This window comes from Colossoma macropomum, unplaced genomic scaffold (assembly GCF_904425465.1).
Source record: "Colossoma macropomum unplaced genomic scaffold, Colossoma_macropomum, whole genome shotgun sequence".
NCBI lineage: Eukaryota > Metazoa > Chordata > Actinopteri > Characiformes > Serrasalmidae > Colossoma > Colossoma macropomum.
This window is the reverse complement of record NW_023494807.1, coordinates 9,343,931-9,365,395: the sequence shown is the minus strand read 5'-3', so window position 1 is coordinate 9,365,395 and position 21,465 is coordinate 9,343,931. Positions and strand designations below refer to the sequence as shown.

The 21,465-nt window shown below is 39.1% G+C and overlaps 2 protein-coding genes across 7 annotated transcripts in view; one reads left to right on the top strand and one right to left on the bottom strand.

Moving 5' to 3' along the window:
• Positions 1-470: 470 nt before the first annotated feature.
• Positions 471-18,537, bottom strand: LOC118796719 (latexin-like). Of its 5 annotated transcripts, XM_036555777.1 has the most exons (8): positions 18,423-18,537; positions 8,996-9,121; positions 4,197-4,346; positions 3,465-3,527; positions 2,323-2,500; positions 2,045-2,181; positions 1,798-1,860; positions 471-611 (listed from the first exon to the last, which is right to left on the bottom strand). In XM_036555777.1, the coding sequence occupies exons 2-8, from the start codon at positions 9,002-9,004 to the stop codon at positions 504-506; spliced, it is 708 nt and encodes a 235-aa protein (XP_036411670.1). In that variant the 5' UTR covers positions 9,005-9,121; positions 18,423-18,537; the 3' UTR covers positions 471-503. The 5 variants fall into 5 exon arrangements, with proteins under 5 accessions (XP_036411670.1, XP_036411669.1, XP_036411672.1 ...); XM_036555776.1 differs by lacking the exon at positions 18,423-18,537 and having other exon boundaries at positions 8,996-9,442; XM_036555779.1 differs by lacking the exons at positions 8,996-9,121; positions 18,423-18,537 and adding an exon at positions 4,493-4,999.
• The window catches only part of mfsd1 (major facilitator superfamily domain containing 1), a 28,547-nt gene continuing 25,073 nt past the window's right edge, over positions 17,992-21,465 (top strand). The window contains exons 1-4 of one of the 2 annotated variants that reach the window (XM_036555774.1): positions 17,992-18,232; positions 18,514-18,566; positions 20,724-20,836; positions 21,152-21,194. In XM_036555774.1, coding sequence (XP_036411667.1) covers positions 18,088-18,232; positions 18,514-18,566; positions 20,724-20,836; positions 21,152-21,194 — 354 coding nt within the window. In that variant the 5' untranslated portion in view covers positions 17,992-18,087. The remainder of the gene's footprint in view (positions 18,233-18,513; positions 18,567-20,723; positions 20,837-21,151; positions 21,195-21,465) is intronic. The other variant, XM_036555773.1, reaches the window with a different exon arrangement.

Below are 21,465 nucleotides of genomic sequence, written 5' to 3'. Positions count from 1 at the left end.
GTAACTAAAGCCCAGCAGTGATGAGCTGAACTTTACCCTCCTCTGCTACCACTGCAGACTGGCAGGGTTGCCTACAGAGCAGCCTGTTAATGAAGTAATGCTCTTTTTATTTGAGGGTCCCAATTCATAGGGAAGATTTCAACCACTGGTGACACTCAAACAAGGGGTAGTGGTTAAAATAAGAAATGGGATTGGGCCTAAATGTGTCGTAAAGTCCCTGTGTAGGTAGATAGTAAATTATTACCGATGTTCCTATTAGCTGTTACAAAATGCTTTATCTCATTAGGTAACATCACTCACCTAATGTCATCTTACAGGCAAAGTAATAGCCGTAACATAATACAATGGTAGAGAAATGTAGCTGACATAAAAGAACAGGCTGTGCTTGCTTTAAGTCATGACTGAGATATATAACATTTTTACATGAGGCATCATGCCATTTGTACAAAAGTTACAGTTTGGTGAGGTTGGTGGATTTGATCTTGGGACTGAAAAAGCTGGCATCACTGAGTTGGGGGTTTGCAGTGGCATCGTGGCAGCAGTTCAGTCTCTAACACTTTCACGCCCCCTGCTGGAGACCAGGAGACCAACAGCTTCCAGCGAATAATTTCCTGCAAAGAATACAGTGTAAACAGTTAATGAGATCAGTTTGTGCAAATCTATATCTACATTCAGCTTCTGCTTTTCATATTTCGGTTAATATAATAAAAAAAGAAAAGCTGATGTTAGTGCCACTCAGATGTTTCCATCAAGCTTTCTATGTAGGTATAATGATAAAACTGAATTTGTTGTACAGGGTGTCTGCAGGCATCCTCAAGTTAAATGTAATTCCAATGTAAGACCTTTTTAATAACACTTCAAATTTAATTAGTCTGTTAATTATTTAAGACAGTCTATTAGTTTAATGCAGGTAATGTCAGTGTAACACAGCTAAGACTATCCCCTGCGTCACCAGAGCAATGCTGCATTATTCTTAAAAAAGAAAAGAAAGAATCTAGGATACAGCCGCGATTTAAGTAAATTCATATACTGTAACATAATAATGCATCTTAATCTACAGTGATGCCACAGTGGCATCAGAAGTGGGATAGGGGCCCCCCAGTGAAATGGTGCCTCCACAAATTAAAGGCAGGTAATGGAGAAGACCGAGCCCAGCTGAGGACTGTGGAAGAAGAAGCAGTGCAGCGAGGCTCGACAGTGGAGCCCATCCAGAGGATGGCAGCTGGTGAGGACCTGCCAGCGAAGCAGTGTGGTGGCCTGGCAATGTTGACCGTGGCCCTGCAGCGTCACTTTAGGCAGGCACTTCCAGCATGGTTGGCCAAGGCCAAGAGTCGGGGCTCCAGCGCACACTAGCAGCACCCTGACTGGCGTTGACAGCGCGGTGGGCGACAGAGGAAGCAGAGAGCAGCTAAGGGAGTGCTGCTGGTGTGTGGCATGTTCGTGAATGCCCCAGGGACTCTACTCAAACTTTGTGATGTCACTATTCTGTGCTGGGCTGTGGGGGAGTTTGTGCAGTGTTCGTTCCTATCCTCAGGAGAAAGTGCGTGGTTAGGAATGATCTGCCTGCTATCCCGGCCATTCAGTTAACACTGAGTGGCTGTTCTGCCTGTTCAATAAAAGAGCATTCGCCTTTATAGCACAATGTTTCCTTTGTCTTTTTCTATGGTGACACCACTATACTTATTAATCCTATAATTAGCAAATTGTAACTTCAGACAAATTAATACCTACAGACATCCTGCCATAAATAAAGATGATTTAATCATTTTCTTTCAGTCATTAGATATTTATTGTTACCTGAGAAACCATGTCGTGAAGGAGAACCTCATACTCAAACCTCAGCTGGTCATCTTGAGTCTCCTGAAATGTTTAAAATAGAGAATAGTTGTGGAGGTAGCTGTGACAAAACAAGATAAGGGAAATCCCATTTGATGATCTCTTTAATCAGCCTGGGATTGGTCTTAAATGTTGTCTGATAAAACACTACATGAAGTAAACTACATTAGTACTACCAGACATGATCATCTTCACATCATCTGCCTACCAGCTGTGTGATCTTGGCCACTTGAGCCATGTTATACAGTGTGTTCTCATTGGACTCGTTCAGCATGATGAAGCTAGCTGCCACCCGCGCCAAGTGCCAGAAAGGTTTCATCTCTGGGTCTACGTTACCATAACTATCTAGAGAGAAAGAGAGAAAGAGAGTCTGTTGCAGTTGTAATAGTATTTGTGGTATAAAAAGGTGTCAAAGATCATTTTTGGGCACAAATAAAGACACAGCCTTAATCATCAGGTGTTAAATCAATGTTGTGGAGGTCTTACCTGGTATGTCCTTTGCAGACACAGCACTGTCTACTGCACTGTAGCGCTGGTAGAACGCCTGCTCCTTAGCTGAAATATTGAGCTGAGGTAACTCACCCCAGGAACCCTGGACCTGAGGGGGAGCCTGTGTCTCACCCCTGGGGTAGAGCACCTCCACCGATCCACGCCATTCTGAGCTCTGGAATACAGGATACTTTAGCTTAGCTTGAGTAGTTTAAAAAATATAAATGCATACAATCAAATGTACCCAATTCTGCGCTTGCCCCAAATATAGTTAATCAGTCAAGGCATGTATAGTGTCAGATGTTTGCTTCTGTAGTTTGCACTGGAGCTACGAGGCTGATGGTCCTGTGGAAAAAAGCAGCACAGACCAGCATGCAGTCCATGGTTTATGCTGGTCTGGTGCTGGTTTAGTTGGTCACCCATCGTGTTCATGCTGGTTGACCAGCATACCAACATCCAAAACACAACATATCGCTGCTGTCAAAAGAAAACCTTGTATCTCCATTTTTGACGTTTTTCAGTTTTTGACATAATTTGAAAACGCCTGTTGCTCTTTATATTGTGTGTAAATTTCATGAAGAATGGACTACAAGAAATGACCTAAAAAGTCTGGTTTCATTGACTTACATTAAAAGTAAAGTAGGTTTTTTCTTTCTCCTGTAAAGTTACCATTTTGGAGATACAAGGTTTTCTTCCGACAACATCGACATGCTAGTTTTGCCGTAACCAGCTGTACTGGGGTAGCTACATATAATGGAAGGTAAACTGTGTAATTTTGATATTTTGCTCTTTACTACACTTCAGCTAAATTCAAATGCGCACATAAATCATAACACATGTGCTACCCCTCACCCTCCCAGCTAGCTAGCAATAAAACTAAAATAAAACAAAGTCAAACTAAAGTAAAAAGTAAAGTAAAAAAACTGGTTATCACATATCGTATAAGTATATATTCCTTTGGTTGGAAAGTGGGAGTGGGTTGCCTGTTTTAATGTATGTGTGTTTCACTATATGGTTGCTAAGGGCTGTAGAAGCTTATCTCAGGCTAACTATTAACCTCTCAGCAGAGTATACGCCAAAGGTTCTGCCTAACTGTACTGTATTAAGCCATTCAATACAAGTAAAAGCTGTGAACTTACTTCGCCAACCCAGTCCTTCACAGAGAACTCCAGAAAGTACTTCATCCCTGTGTCAGCCATAGCCTGTGAGTGACAGTTGATGAGAAATTTAAAAGTTGCTCAACCACAGAACGCATTAAAGGGGAATTCCACCAATTTAAAAAAAATCTCAAATTCCAAAATTTCTTTACAGTGGTGGTGATAGGAACCAGGGGTCGCCATGTCTACAACACAAGTATAGCCATTTCATTTACCATCCAAAACCACCAGTGAACCTACTCACATTCTTCTGAGTTTTATATAGAGTGTTTATGATGGTAAATTGGTGGAAAATCTGAAAAAATAAAAAGATTCTTTGGGCACTACTTTACCTCAAAACACCCTGCGGGTACCTCCCTGCTATGAATGGGTTTTAAAAAATATTTTTAATCTAAAAACCTCTCAAAACAGCGAATGACATCGGGCAGTGTATTCAAAACCATTTCATATAAAAGTTTGTGAGGGAGCTTTTAGAGGTGGACGTCTGGTTCCTGTCACCACCACAGTGAACAATTCTGAACTCCAAAACAGAGCATTTCACTAAATGATGTTGTTTACTTATCTTAACCATTTAATTATGCAAAAATGTGGGAAAAATCAGTGGAATTTCTCTTTAAAATGTCTGACACTGTAGAAAGCAAATTTTATTGAAAAAGAAGGAATTTATCACTTAGTAAATCTCAGGTTCTCTCTCAGGTGATGTGGTTTGCTCACCTCGGTTCTCGCCTTGTGGACTTGGGTCACCGAGTACAGCCTGAAGGGGGACCCGTAGAGGGTGTTGATGTAGTGCTGGACTGCATTGCCCGCCCGCCGGGCTTCATAGTAATCAGGATTGAGATCTCTTGAAGTCATGACTAGTCCTTCCTAAGCCACAGCAGAGAGAGAAATCAGAGAGGGGGAGGAAAGACATGATAAAGGGTGTGGCTGCTCAACACAAGAACCTCAGAACACTTCACTTGCCTTGAATAAACAGAGGAAATAAGAAAGCACTGAAAAGAAAAAGGATCTACAGGTCTGTGTGAAGAGTGAATGTGTTAAGGTCTCCAGCACTAACTCTAACCCACTCAGCTCTGCTGTGCTGCTGCTGATGTCCAGCTGCACTGTATAGTAAACTTCCTAGTTCCTGGGAACAGCAGCAGTCCCTCCTTCTCTTAAAGGGGCAGTCTACTCATTCATATGTTAAAGGACCCATTATAAACTATATTGTTGAACTATATTTTTTTTTCGTAAGGTCCACTTATAAAGTTCGTGTCATTTTAAGTACCAAAATTCATACAAAACTTCTCACCACATTCAATTAGATATTAAAACTTTGGCATTTTATTCACCCCTGTTGAGAGAGGGCTACTGCCACACCCTTTGGCACTATTCACATCACAAAGGCAAGTCATGGTGTGGATTATCCAGTGTCAGTCATCCAGATTAGCCAGCAATACTGAGTGTACATTATTCTGCATCTGATAAAAGCCATAATGGCTTGTGATAAGCATATATACACTAATCAGGCATGACATTATGACCACCTCCTTGTTTCTACGCTCATTGTCCATTTTATCAGCTCCACTTACTATATAGGTGCACTTTGCAGTTCTACAATTACAGACTGTAGTCCATCTGTTTCTCTGCATACTTTGTTAGCCCCCTTTTACCCTGTTCTTCAGTGGTCAGGACCCCCATGGACCCTCACAGAGCAGGTACTATTTGGGTGGTGGATCATTCTCAGCACTGCAGTAACACTGACGTGGAGGTGGTGTGTGTTGCGCTGGTCTGAGTGGATCAGACACAGCAGTGCTGCTGGAGTTTATGCCTGATCGTTGTACAAATAAATAGCTTCTCGTGTTGATTGCAATATTGATGTTATTTATTCAACTTGAGACTGCATGGGAACAATAGACAATGCACTTCAATTAATTTGAATCACACCAATGACAATTATTATCCTCTTTTATATATACAGGGGTAGGTTAGCCCACTGAGACATAGGCTTCATTTACTGTGGGGCCCTATAAAGCATACATAAAAATACATTACAATAATAAACAGAATAATAACAAACACAAAATATGTAAATCAATTAGAACAAACAAAATAATTAAAACAACCCAGCTTGTAACCATAGTGGAACCTTTCTTGGTACGATTCAGAACCCTTTTCAAAAAGGGTTCAATACAGAACTATCTACAGCACACTCTCCATCAATCTGAAGAACACTTTCATGATGCAAAGAATCCTTTAATCATGCAAAGTGTTCTTTGAGTGTTCATAGTTCTACATAGAATGCTTTTCTTTACTAAAGAACCCTTGAAGAAGCATCTTATTTAAGAGTGTACCGAATAGTTTAAAAGTATTTTAATTTGATTAAAAAGATAAAAGTTACTGTATTTTAAGTTATGTGACACTAAATAACTAACAGTAAACACAAAAGACAGACAGTGCCATCTACACACTTAAACAGGATGGTTCTTCAAAGGTTCTTTAGTAAAGAAAATGGTTGTGTATAGAACCATGAACACTCAAAAAACCATTTGCAGGATTACAGGGTTCTTTGCATCGTGAAAGGGTTCTTCAGATTGATAGGTTCTTCTATTATTTCAAGCTTGACATTGTAACAATAGCCCCTTTTTGGTGCTATATAGAACCATCTACAGCACATTCTCCATCAATCTGAAGAACCCTTTCATAATGCAAAGAACCTTTTAATCATGCAAAGGGCTCTTTGAGTGTTCATAGGCCTATATAGAACAATTTTCCCTACTAAACCCTTGAAGAACCATCATTTTAAGAGTGTAGCAGCAACCCAGCAGTTATGCCTGACGTCATAAAGAGATACAGGATAATATCATACTGTTGGTATCAGTATCAGTGCAACCCTAATTAGCAGTGCTCCCTGAAGCTGAATGGGAATAAACTCAAAGTCCGTCATTTCTCAGACTGAACACACTGCTTTGAGCCTTTTTTACATGCACAGAGAGTAAGAGAAGTCTAATGCAATCAAGGCAAGACAGAATCATCTGAGAACCGCTCTCTCCGGGGCTTCTACACATCGTCTGTCGCTACAGTGACTGAGCCTCTGTAGGCTGTACAAAGGGCCAGATTATGGCAAATACACAGAGCTTCTGGTAGGATCTGATCATGGCTGACAATCAAAGCCTTTGTCTTGCTGATTGGGGGTCTTCTCCTCAGTGTTTGAATGGAAATGTGAGATGGGATTTGACAGAGCTCACTGCTCTCTCCCTTACTGATCAATAAGCTCTGATTAGAACTACAAGCCTGCCTTTATTGTCCCCTTTGAAGATGCTGGGGGATTGTATACTGTCAAAAAAGGTACTATGCAGGTACAGTTTTCATTTATCAAGGTACGAACTGTGTAAATGCTCCCTCAAAGGCACAGCAATGGTTTTAAAATTCAACTGTGTACCTTAATTAAGTTTCTCCCGGGGTAAAGGTGCATATTTTCACTTTTTAATAAGCAAATGTTTTAAAACAGAACAGTAAAATAAAAAGGTTGGAGACGAGATGGGGTGTGTGGAATCAATACAACTTAGTAGTATATAATTTCAACAGGATACAATTATGTTCCCTAACTAGACATATTGATGTACCATTTAGTCAAACAATTCATCTCCCAACTCATTCTCACATTCATTCTGCTTTCTCTCCCCATTTTCTGTTTGCTGGGTGTTGATTCCCTCTGCAGGTTTACAGGAAGGCCTGATAATAGGGGCCTCTGACAGGTTGTAAGGCTGTGGTTACTCAATGGCTGCAGCTCAGAGCCTCAGTGTCCCCTTGAGCATGACTCTAAATGAAATAACAGCAACTGAGAAATGTGCTTATGTTGACATTGAAGCCGCACTTTTTATGATTTTGTGCTAATACTGAAAGAAGTCTCATTACTGAGTGAGGAGAATAAAATCAGGCTAAACTATAGTAAGCATGGGCTGCTGCAAGTCGTGCCGTAAAGCCTGAATAATCATTTAAAAGTCAGAAGTGTCGAGTCGGGGGTTTTCAGACCATGTCATACATATTTATGTATTGTCACACACACAGGCTCAAAAAGTAGGTCTGGCTCGATGTTTAGGCCTCAAATTGTCTAAAAAATCAACACCATACTGATGAAGATGTGATGACATTAGTAGATAATTCACTCACATCCTCGGAAGATGCGTCCTTTACCAAGTTTTGAGTTCTCTTTGAATTTTCTTTTAGTCTTCAGATTCATCCACACAGGGAAGGGGTCTGAATGTTGTGTCTCCAAATCCACAAAACTTATATAGTGCAGCTTTAAGACTTTGTGTAGTTTAGTGGGCATCTTCACGACTTACTGGATGACATCAAGCAGAAATAAAAACACAAATACAGGTGTACAAGCTTTAAAAGAAAGGTTGCTAAATGGTTCTTGTTTTGAACATACAGTTCTGATCATATGTAGGTATATTAAGGTTTTTGAAAGGTTAAAGAACCATCAATTGAAATGTTCTTTAAGGAACCAAAAGGGGTTATTTTATGGCATTGCTCCAAAGAACTTTTTCATCCTTGTTTAATGAACAAACAATCCTTGTTAAATGAACAAACAATGCTGGCATGATGAATGAATTGGATGTCTGTTAGGGGCCACAAAATAGCTTATGCAAGGCCTCAGAATGTCTTAAAAGGGGAATTTTCAAAAATTCTGCACGGTTCAGTTGTTGAAATGGTTTGTTGTGAAACGTTTCATTGCAGAGAAACTTACGAACACAGATTTTCTAACAGTGGTGGTGACAGTAAACAGGGGTCACAATGTATAATAAACCCATAAAGCAAATATATCCATTTTATTTTATACATGAAATAACAGTGAACCTACACGTCTTCTGAGTTTTTATACGTAATGTTGATGATGGTAAAATAGTGGCAAATCAGAAAAAATACATTTTCTTGGGGGAAGAGAAACTTACAAAGTCAGAATTGTTCACAGTGGTGGTGATAGGAAACAGACGTCCACCTCTAAAAGCTCCCTCACATAAAGGTACTACATGAAATGGCCTGATGCCCGGAACATTGTTTTATCATAGTTTTGAGAAGCTTTTGGGCTAAAATATACATTTGAAATCCATTTATGGTAGAGAAGAAGATATAGATGAAATATTTCCCAAACAAAAATAATTTTTCCATCATAAACATACAACATAAAAGCTCTGAAGACTCATGTAGGTTCACTGGTGGTTTTGGATAGTAAATAAAATGTCCATATTTCTGTTGTAGTCATGGTGACCCCTGGTTCCTATCACCACCACTGTAAAGAAATCTGAGTCTCTACAATTGACCATTTCACATCAAACCTAAAATTCAAGTTACCTTGAAAGCTGTGAGAAGTGTTTAGTGTTAAATGAGCATATAAACTTACAGTACAAATCGAACTAGTATCACTTATAATCCAGAAAGAGGAAGCTGAATACTTTTAGGCCGTGTATGTGCAAAGCTGGAGTGCAAAGCTACTTTTCCCAGAGAGACAAACAGAGAGTAGCAGAACGTACCTCAGACATGGATTCATTGTTGTAAACCAGTAAAAGACAGCTGGAAGGGCACTCCACCTCGCCTTGGGGAATCGAGCGTGGGTCTAGAGGCGTCGGGCTGCTGGGAGCCGCTGGACACGACCAGAGCTGTGAGAAGAGAATCACACTAACCAAGCACACGAACCAATTCATGGTAAGAGGAAAGGCTTGAGAGAGCTCTGAAGACAGACTGCGCTGAACCTGGAGACGAAATTCAGCAAACAGGCTCTGTTTAAGAAGCTAAATGGAGAGTTGCAGTAATAAGACAAGATTACACTGTCCAGACAAACATCTCAGAAGCTCGCTCAGGCAGTCTCTCTCCCCCTCACTCACAGTCTCTCCCCACTGACCGGTAAAAAAAACAAAGTCCTCCCAGTCTTACAGAAAACAGCTGAAAACACTTCAGATACTCCCTACAGCTTGTGCGAGACATTTATGTAGAAAAAAAAGGGGCTTAACATTCTTTAGCTTAAAACATTTCATAACAACTGCAATAATCTGATTATGAATTGGATCTCGTCCCAAAATCTGGTCGGCTTAGCTGCTTTCAAAGCTGTTGTGAAATACTTAATAGACATACATACATGGATCCTCCATCAAATTGGTTCAATGTCAGAGCTAAAACATATTTGGGAACACACTAGCCAGTACATGACCAAAAAACACAACTTTGAACAGCTTTACGCACTAAAATCAACATATTGTTCAATAAAACACAAAACGTTTTCATAACTGCAGAAAATCTGTGTTTTGGTAGTGACTATTCTTTATGTTTCACAGTTATTTTCACACTTTGGGTCACATTTGCTTCAAAACAATGAGATATAACTGCTCATCATGTGGCGGTGAGGGACAGGGATGCAGTCTCACTTCCTGATCTAAAATGCAGGGGGTGTGGCAAAATTAAGTCTCCGCCCACCTACAAAAACTGTGTTCGGTAGTGACATGAAAACGTGGGACAGAATTTTTTAAAAATGTTATTTTAATTAAAAAATCAAACTCATTATAAATCAAAATCTTTCAACTTCACTTCAGATGTTTAAAAAACAACATAAAAAGAGTAAATTTAGGGGTTAGGCTTTGAGACAGATGCCCCCAGTTAAAAGTCTTCTATATGTGATGATATTACATATATTTATATATTTATAAGGCTTATATTTAGCTTCTTACTATCTCAATTATATATTTAGCTCAGGACTGTCTCAATTACTGCATGGCTTTAAATAGATCATAACATAATCACTGTAAATATCCAAGCTGTGAATACTTAATTGTTTTTTTAAATAGTTAAAGAGTTTAAATAGTTTTTTTTTCCCTTTTTTTTTAACACAATGGGCCCACAGTTTGAACTAATTTGGTAGAATGGACCATATACACTGTCCAAAAGTATCCAAACAGCCCTTCGCACTGTTCGTATAATCTCCACAGAAAAGCACTGATCAACAGAATTGGACGCATGTGATGGAGCTCCATCCAACACCATATTAATGAGCATGGTTTTGGAATGGGACATCCAGCAAACTCATACAGGTGGGATGGTCAGTGTATACTTTCGGCCAAATAGTGTAGCTTTTATTGTTTAAATTAATAACAAAGCCTAAAAAAGCAGGTTTTAACTTGCTCTCTGGTAAGGAAATGTTATCTAATGCTTGGCTTTCGCTCTCTGGGTGAGAGATAGGGAGAGACAGAGAGAGAGAAAGAGAGAGAGAGAGAGAGAGAAGGCACATGCAGCTGTCCACATCCTTGGATTTGTTTACATGTACTAATGTGGAATGTACTGGAGCTGATTACACACAGAGACCAAATGGTGATTCTCAGCCGTGAGAGCAGCTGAATATTTTCTTCATTAGTTCACTGTGTCTCGAGCTGCATGGCTGCAAGTAAACAGTGGCATTTTCATGCCATCACAAGCATATGTGCAGCAAGTGTCCCACAGAGCATAGCATGTCTTGAAAGACTGTCTTGTCGCAGAGTTTGCGCTGTTAAAATCAAACTTGCACAACTTCCTCAAACCGTTAGAGCTGCTTACATGGTTTGCGACACTGTATGACACTGTCATCTATAAAAGTGGACCAAATCGCAGACAAAACTAAGGCCTGAAGATGCCTGTTAATGCACTTTAGTCCATGTTTATAGATAACAGTGTGTGACACAGTGTAAAAAACTACATAATTAAGCATATTAGAGATACTGAACAACTCCACACGGTTTAAGCCAAGTTTATGTATTCAGTTTTGAACTATGCTGATTTGTGGGGTATAAGCTGGTGCTCCAAACATTCTTATTCTCTTATATCTCACTCAAGCTTTTGACACCATCAGTCATGGCAATCTTCTCTGTTCCCTCTATTGGAATTGCTAGCATTTATAACTATTGGTGAACATGAGTCCTCTACTGTCCCACACAAGGTGTCCCACAAGGATTCATCCTAGGCCCCCTGCTTTTTTTCAACATGTATAAGCTTCTCCTGGGTCGAATCAATCAGCAACACTGTCTCAGTTTCCACTCTTACTAGGCCTTCCACAGCTCTTCCTCTTGCCTCATTATGGGATGTATAAATGATCCAAAAAGTACGTATGAACATAAACTTTCTTGAAAAAATGAAATTTTGCTTGACGCTTCCAAAACCCTTGAATTCAGTTCATTTCGATTCAATTCAAGTCATATATGGCGCCACTGTTCAACACTCTATAAGCACTTGCAATCTTAGCATAATCTTTGACAATAAACTCTCTTTTTAACCACATATAAGGTCACTTACTAAAAACATTTTTCATTAGCTACACAACATTGTTATTGGTGGTCTCTAAGACCAGACTGGCATCAATGGGGGGCAAATCTTTTAGTGTTGTGACTCTCACACTTTGGAATGTTCTTTTTCATATTAAGGCTCACCTTTAAAACTGCTATTAATTATTTGCTACATTAGCCTTGTAGCTCCAGAGCAAAACTAAAGAAGCAAATGACAGCAAACAAGAAACCATAAAATCACGTCTTGGCTGACTGACTGGTATTTTTGGGATAAGGGGGAAAGTTATAATATATAAAATATCTTGTTTATGTTACCTTAGATGACATCTGCATGCAATGATGTAATTAGAATATCTTTTTTTCTTCAAAATAATATGCATAATATGCCTTTTTATTAGCAAAATGACTTGTATCAGTGTAATTTAAATAAACCTTTATGCCGTTGTTTGTTGTGCAGGGCCATAAACCAGGAATATTCTTACCCACACTCACTTCTTTCATTATGCAACTATAATTTTATTTATGTAAAATAATAAAAAATGGGTGAATCTTGCCTTTAAGCAAAACATTCTTAACAACAGTTCAGTGTAATGAACACTGAGGCGCCCCGATGACCCCAAGGAGCCGACAGCAAACATGTGATTCGCCATAATTTATCTCCAAATTGTCACAGATGAACCTGAATTACAATCAGTCATACTGCATAAAGTCTTTAACCCGGGGCAGAGTATGCTAATACCGATCATGAGGTTTAGAGGTGGGATAAGATGAGGATTCTATTAAGGTGCCATGGGAGATCTGTGTGGAAAGATGCTTTATTCAGGATCATAGTCTGCATTTTCCCTCCGGATTAATTTGCAAAGCAAATTAGGCCGAGGAGAGGAAGGAGGCGAAAAAAAGAGCTTCGCGTGATCCTAATAAATTGGTTCTTTCTGAGTGACACCTTGGAGATGGGGGGGGGGTTTCGGGGACAGTCACACAACTGCGAGCGACTTTGCAGCACGTCCAGGCTGATTTACTGCCACGTACCTGCTGATTAATGGAATAATGAAATATGATCTTCCCTGCCTGCCTACCAGGGGAACAGAAAGGGTCTCGCATTAGAGCTGGAAATTAATGAGCTACACTGTCATTACTCTGACCATGCGAAGGAAACCTGTTTGTCAAACGCAGATTAAATTTTCTGACAGATTACCAAGCCTGAGTGAATTATGGGTAATTCTAAATGGCGTTCATAGAAATTGCTTAGTCCTGGTTCTTGCCCTTCCTCAGAGCCTTAAACGACTAATACACCCAAATGTGCTGATGTGGCTAACTGAGAAAGAACACTAGAGGGCACTGGTTAGCAGATGGGGCGTGAAGGCCCAACAACAGCCAGGAAAAGTTTGCAAGAACAGTTACGTATGTTTCAATAGAATTTACCCCATTTTACAGTAGACTTTCAGAGAGGATCATTTTCAGGTGTAAGCTTTCTGTTGAGTTCAACTTTGGCCAAATCTGACACACATATTTGCATCGTTGACCATTAGTTAGATTATTAATTATATCAATAGTTTGATTTGTCCTTGTCCAAGATAATTGGGTGAACAGCTGGATTAAAAATGAAAATATGCCTAGAGCTGGTCAACTAATTAAGATGTTTGTAGCCCAGCTAAATCACTGAACTCAATCAAAAGCATAGCTCATGCTGATCAATCAGTTAACTTGGTCCACCAGCTGAACTACCTTAAACAGCTTAAACTAGCCTGGACATTATGCAAAATATAGCCCTTAACTTTTTATTCTACAACTAAAAATAATGTCCCAAGTTGAGTTGAGTAGCAGTGTGTGAATCAATCAACACGCAGCAGCAGCAATGCCAACCAATCAGCACTCAGTAGCAGTAATGCTAACCAATCAGCACTCAGTGGCAGTAATGCTAACCAATCAGTCAACACTCAGTAGCAGTAATGCTAAACAATCAGCACTCAGTAGCAGCAATGCTAACCAATCAGCACGCAGTAGCAGTAATGCTAACCAATCAGCACGCAGTAGCAGTAATGCTAACCAATCAATCAACACTCAGTAGAAGTAATGCTAACCAATCAGCACGCAGTAGCAGTAATGCTAACCATTCAGCACGCAGTAGCAGTAATGCTAACCAATCAGCACGCAGTAGCAGTAATGCTAACCAATCTGTCAACATTTCTTTAGGACTCACTCAGTGGCGCCCTCTAGCGTTTCCAGTCATGTTTTTTTTTATTTATTTAACAGGAGAAATAGGAAGTGGCCAGATTCACCCAAAACTGGCTTACCTCATCTATTGTTTTTGCTGTTGATAGTTGGTGAGTTAGCTGGCTTGTTAACTGCACTGAGGGTTGTTTTCATCTTCAGTGTTCTGGTCACACCTATTTCACAAGGTGACATGAGCTGTACACTTGTTGTGTGACTGTGGCTTAATGCTAACTGTCCTTACTTGCTTTCATTGGTTATTTGTAGATGCCTTTGCACGTGGAATTCTTGTGCTATTAATAAAAAAGCCTGGTCTGTTGTTGATTAATTTAAAGTCCTAATTATTAATGATGCTTGCATTTTTGGGTTATGAAGTCCCTTATATGAGGAGAAAAGTGGCTGAAGGAGGAACTGAGAGGAGAAAGGTGAGGAAACGTATCAGCCGTGTCGATGTAAATGTATTCCTGATTGAAGGTTCCCCTTAAAGCGAACGTGGCTGCGAGTTTACTCTTAAACCACCAGTGATTGATGAACAGTGACAGGACTTGCGCATTTAAGGTCAAACTGTCAAATTTAAAACATGAAGGTGACATCAGCCATGCATAACAGCTTACAGACGAGACAATGGGCAGCCACGTTCACAGATACCTCCTTAAAGACCCCAGTCACGAACCACTGCAAGGAAGTTAGAGCTACTACAACAACCAAGGCTTTTACAAAAGGCCTGTGACACTATGACCACTAAAAACATGCCAAACTAGTAACCCACTGGGGAACCATCTCATGGAAAAAAAACATTTTTCCACACCTTTAAATAAAGCAGTTTGATGTAGCATGTAAACTTTGTTAAAGTTTCACAATTTCCCAGTCCATAAGGTCCATATATGAACATTAAGATGCAAAAAAGCTCTTTTTAAACTCACCGTTTTTGTGATGTCACAGAAACCAAAGCATTTTCAAATATGCACCTGTTCAGCCTATGGCAGTTTAGCGCCACCCATACAAACAGAAGCTATAAAGAACTGCGACATTTTTCAGTCCTGACTGCTTTTTGAATGAGGCACAACACAGGACAGCCAATCACAACAGGGGTAATTTACATAGATCAGTCTTAAAGGCACAGTAACAAAACAAATCATGCTCAGTTCTAAGGGGCAGAGAAAGGCTGGAAAAAGGTCATGAAAAAATTAATTATGATATGGCAAAAAATGACAAACAACATACACTATATTGCCAAAAGTATTCACTCACCCATCCAAATCATTGAATTCAGGTGTTCCAATCACTTACATGGCCACAGGTGTATAAAACCAAGCACCTAGGCATGCAGACTGCTTCTACAAACATTAGTGAAAGAATGGGTTGCTCTCAGGAGCTCAGTGAATTCCAGCGTGGTACCGTGATAGAATGCCACCTGTGCAACAAGTCCAGTCGTGAAATTTCCTCACTACTAAATATTCCACAGTCAACTGTCAGTGGTATTATAACAAAGTGGAAGTGATTGGGAATGACAGCAGCTCAGCCACAAAGTGGTAGGCCACGTAAAATGACAGAGCAGGGTCAGCGGATGCTGAGGCGCATAGTGCGCAGAGGTCACCAACTTTCTGCAGAGTCAATCGCTACAGACCTCCAAACTTCATGTGGCCTTCAGATTAGCTCAAGTACAGCGTAGAGAGCTTCATGGTACGGGTTTCCATGGCCGAGCAGCTGCATCCAAGCCTTACATCACCAAGCGCAATGCAAAGCGTTGAATGCAGTGGTGTAAAGCGCTGCCACTGGACTCTAGAGCAGTGGAGACATGTTCTCTGGAGTGACGAATCACGCTTCTCCGTCTGCCAATCCGATGGACGAGTCTGGGTTTGGCGGTTGCCAGGAGAACTGTACTTGTCTGACTGTACTGTGCCAAGTGTAAAGTTTGGTGGAGGGGGGATTATGGTGTGGGGTTGTTTTTCAGGAGTTGGGCTCGGCCCCTTAGTTCCAGTGAAAGGAACTCTTAATGCTTCGGCAGACCGAAGGACAATTTCCTGCTTGCAACTTTGTGGGAACAGTTTGGGGACAGCCCCTTCCTGTTCCAACATGACTGCACACCAGTGCACAAAGCAAGGTCCATAAAGACATGGATGAGCGAGTTTGGTGTGGAAGAACTTGACTGGCCTGCACAGAGTCCTGACCTCAACCCGACAGAACACCTTTGGAATTAATTAGAGGGGAGACTGCGAGCCAGGCCTTCTCGTTCAACATCAGTGTCTGACCTCACAAATGCGCTTCTGGAAGAATGGTCAAAAATTCCCATAAACACACTCCTAAACCTTGTGGAAAGCCTTCGCAGAAGAGTTGAAGCTGTTATAGCTGCAAAGGGTGGGCGGACATCACATTAAACCCTATGGATTAAGAATAGGATGTCACTCAAGTTCATATGCGTGTGAAGGCAGACGAGCGAATACTTTTGGCAATATAGTGTATTAATCTCTAGTTTTATAATTGTATTATTTAAAAGGGGAAAAACTCCCCTTTTAAATTACAGTTAAGTTGTTATCGGGAGATCACGACTTAATTATCTTGTGATCTCGAGATAACAGATGTTATTTTAAGATTACAACTTAATTATCTTGTGATGTCAAGATAACAAATGTTATCTTGAGATCATGACCTCGAGATAACAGATGTAGTTATTTTAAGATCACAACTTATCTTGTGATGTCAAGATAACAAATGTTGTTATTTTAAGATCACGACTTAGTTATCTTGTGATGTCAAGATAACAAATGTTGTTATTTTAAGATCAAGACTCAATTATCTTGTGATCTCGAGATAACAGATGTAGTTATTTTAAGATTAAGACTTAATTATCTTGTGATCTCCAGATAACAGATGTTGTTATTTTAAGATCATGACTTAATTATCTTGTGATCTTGAGATAACAGATGTAGTTATTTTAAGATCACGAGTTAATTATCTTGTGATGTCAAGATAACTACTTTCATTAAATAGCAAATTTTATTATCTTGTGATCATAAGACAAGAATTAAATTGTGATTACAAGATCACAATCCAGAGAATTATAACTATCTCATGGCCTCTCTGGACTTCCACAGGATTTGAATGAATCAAATCCTCTACAAATGCGGCTGCTGCAGTTTGGTGTACACAGCAACTGAAGACATTAGAAGACGCATTTGTCACAAATATTTTAACGGAACATTTTTTCAAATAAAATAAGTTAGAAGGACATCAAGAATGGCCTTCTCAGCTGCCATAGTAGCCCAGGTGTCTACAATTTTCTGGACATAGTGTATTTATGTTGCAAGTCAGTTCCAAAAAGAATCAATTCCTCAATTCCAGACATCCAGGAATCGAGAGTGGACTCTGCTCTGGGGTGCGAGATATTAAGGCAGCTTGTACGTCCCTGTAGAGGTGAGCAATATGGTAAAAATACAATACCATTACGATATGTCTCAACATTTTCTTTTCTAACATCTGATATATTGGAACATACAAAAAGAACCAGAGGTGTCATATTTGAAAAATAATTTTAAAAAAGACGAATATAGTGATTTTTATTCAATGTTTCACACTGTATTCTGCTATAAATGCAGTTAAACTGGACTAGCAAATCTTTCACTGTGATGAAACACAGATGCTCTGACTGGTTAGCAGTAATGCTACTGAGTGTTGATCAGCTAGCATTCCAGCTATGAGTGGTTGGCATTATTGCTACTGAGAGCTGATTTTTTTGCTGATTTGTTCGCACTGGAGTTCAAAAGCACTCAAAACAGCAGTGTTTAAAGAGTTTAATGATGCTCTGTGTTCAGGAAATTAATGCATTCTTCAACTTCAAAAATGTTTAAGCATTTACTATTCGCTCAAATGCTCTACATTAACCCCCTCATCTCAGACTCGCTGGACAGCGCCCACTAGTGTTTAACAAACCCGGAACACATTGCTGGGCAGGAATAGGAAGCGGCCAGGCTACCTTTAAACCGGCTCTGGAAAGACAAGTCAGTCACATGACAGGCAGAACTGCGGTCACATGATTTTCAGCATACCGCTCTGTGTTGTTGTTGCTCTTTGTGAAAGATTTTAGCTGCAGACTTTTTACCGAACCGACAGAAATGGCAGAGAGAGAAGAAAACGAGCGGCTCTTAAGTGAAAACCATCATGACAGAGGAAACTCGGGGCGCATGTCGCCCATCCTTGACCCGAACCACCTGCTCCACAGAATCATTGTGCTGTTTTTCATGTGTTTTTTGGGTTTCGGTGAGCAAGAGCCCGTCACTTCAGCGGGCTTTTTATGTGAAGTATTATGTCACAACAGCTACTTCAGGCTGTTTTTTTTCCTGAAGTACGTATAGAAGATACAGCTTGTTTTTCGAATTTTCACCGCTGCAGCATTTAAGGTGGAACGGGAAAATTCGAACAGGAAGCCAACTTTAGCTATACAACTTACATTGTTGCAGTTGATGTTGTCGGAAGTTGTATTTTAAAGCCTTCAAAGTCAGTAAAAATGAACTATTCTTTTGTCCATTTTGTATTTTCAGGCAGCTACTTCTGTTACGACAATCCGGCTGCTCTTCAGAAGCAAATCATCCAGGTCAGAGGACTTTTATTATGTAGAAATGGGCTGCGAATTTAATCTGCTGCCGTTTATTTATTTATTTTTTAAAATATATATAATTATATATATATATATATATATATATATATATATATATATATATATATATATATATATATATATATATGTGTGTGTGTGTGTGTGTATGTATGTATGTATGTATGTATGTATGTAGATATTTGCTGGACCAGGTCAGAGAACTTTTATTAGAGTCAGAATCAGAATCTTTAGCACAGTTTTAAAATGATGGTTCTTCAAGGGAATGTGTTGTATATTTTTCAGTGTAGCACCAAACAGGATTCTGCTATTGTAACAATGTCAAGCTTGTATACAATAGCAGAACCCTTTTTGGTGCCATATGGAACCATATACAACACATTCTCTATCAATCTAAAGAACAATTTCACCATGCAAAGAACCATTTAAGCATGAAATGGGGTTCTTTTTAGAGCCATTGCCTTAACTAAGGAACCCTCGAAGAGCCATCTTTCTAAGAGTGTACCAGATGTACAAGGAATTTCTTTTTGTGCAGTTGTCAACGTAAAGTGAGTTAAAATAAAATAAATATAGAAAAAGATATATGCTATTAATATATATTAAATACACACTACACAACCAAACTGTGAGGAATATAAAGGATGTGTAATGCGGGTAACTGTAAGTCCAGTTACAATCAAGTACTGAAGTACAAAAAACAGTATGTACAGCCAAAAGAATTAAATAGCTAATATGAATTTAAGTATATTTATTCAATATATGTATTACAATAAGTTAAAAGTGCATATGTGCACTGTCTAGAATAAAGTGGATAAGGTTCTTATTCTGAAGGATTTGGCATGGTATATTTTAATTAATGGTATATTTTATTGTGGCGGAATGGGCTGCGAATTTAATCTGCTGCTTTTTAAAAATGTTTTAATTAAATATTCATGTTTTTTGAGCTTCATTAACCAGAAAAAAAGCACATTCCAGAAATGAAGCGTACTATTTTTATTTTATATATTTTGAATTGTTCTCTAAAGTTGATCTGAATCAGTAAATTGCACTCTTTATAGTAAAGGGTTAATTCACCAATTTTTCTACATTTCTGTGTAATTCAGTACTTGGGATGTAAACAGAGTCATTCAAAGTGGTTTGGTGTGAAATGGTTGATTGTAGAGACTCAAATGTCTTTACAGGGTGGTGATAGGAACCAGGGGTCGCCATGACTACAACACTAATATAGACATTATATTTACCACCAGTCCAAAACCACCAGTGAACCTACATGAGTCTTCTGAGTTTTATATGGAATGATGATGTTGATGATGGTGAGGTAGTGATAAATCTGAAAAATCTGTTTATTTTGCCTCACAACGCTCTGCATGTACCTCCCCACCATAAACAGATTTTAAAACTAAGTTTTAGGCCAAAACTTTCTCACACTATCGGGGGGAAAAAAGACTCTTACACGAGGCAGCACATTCATAGGCATTTTATATAATAACCTTCTTCGAGGGAGCTTTTAGAGGTGGACGTCTGGTTCCTATCACCACCACTGTGAAAAATCTGTGCCAGTGAGTTTCTATACTATGAAGCATTTTACATCAAACCGCTCTGAATTACTTTGTTTAGCTCTTAACTTTTTAATTATGCAGGAATTTTGGATACCATAAGTAAATTCCATCTCTATTATTAAGAGAGACAGTAGGGCCAGTCACTTTAATGTGTACATCCTGCACTGATATATGCAAGCGTGTACATATGAAGTAGCTTCGTTCTCAGATGCTGCTTGATTAGTTTTTGTCAACATATTCTATATTTCAGATCTCTTATTAACCAAGGTAGGAAATATTTTTAAGGGACAGTTATTGCCCTCAGTGGTATCTTATACACCAATGGGATCACTCTACGAAATACAATGAATAACAGTTCAGCTTAGTGCAGATGTGTTAAGTTGATGCCAGCTAAAGCAGTTTAAAGTGGCCATATGTAATATTTATTACATTTATAACATTATTTGTGTATTTATGTTTCTAAGTGCAAAAATGTTGAATATGCAGGATTTTTTTGTTATTAACATTATGCAGAATTTCCTTACACTTTCAAATGGGTTTTTAGGTCTGATTCCTTCTTTTCTCTCTCTCCTCATAGGATATGCAATTAAACACTTCCAAGTTCATGCAGCTCTATGCCTGGTACTCGTGGCCTAATGTATTCCTCTGTTTCCTGGGAGGCTTTCTATTAGACAGAGTTTTTGGCATCAGGTGAGTACACTCCAGAAGAGCAGCCTTGAAGAGTTAATGCTGCTAGAATTTAATTTATTCATTTATTTTATAAGTATAGTGGTAGCTTTATTTACTGCATTACACTAGACTAGGTAATACATTGTCGTGTACAAACGGACTCATTGTGAAAAAATTTAGCATAAGCCTGAGGAATATTTAGCATCAACCACTTTACTGAAGCTCTAGTTTGCATTTATGAAGTCATTTTAAAAGCTTTGTTAATTACTCTACTTTGTGTAAGTTTGTCAGTGTTTTTCAGCAGTAGGTGTAATATGACCCTCTCACTCTTTCTAGGTTGGGAACGGTGATCTTTGCACTGTTTGTGTGTGTTGGACAGGTATGAGAACATCCATTACAGGGTTAGGCCTATATTAATGACATAATCGCCTAATCGCAATTATTTTAGCTGATTACAGTTATTTAATCTGGCCACAATTCCTTTCCACAGTTGTTAGTTTTCACAATCTCATGTTTATGTCACAACAAACATAGTTGTGTGAATGGATTTTCTCACAAAGATAACAGAAGTTCTTAGTTATGTGCCATTGCATAATTAAATCAGGCACAAAAAAACTAAAGATTTCCCTTAAAGATTTCTGAGCCGTGTC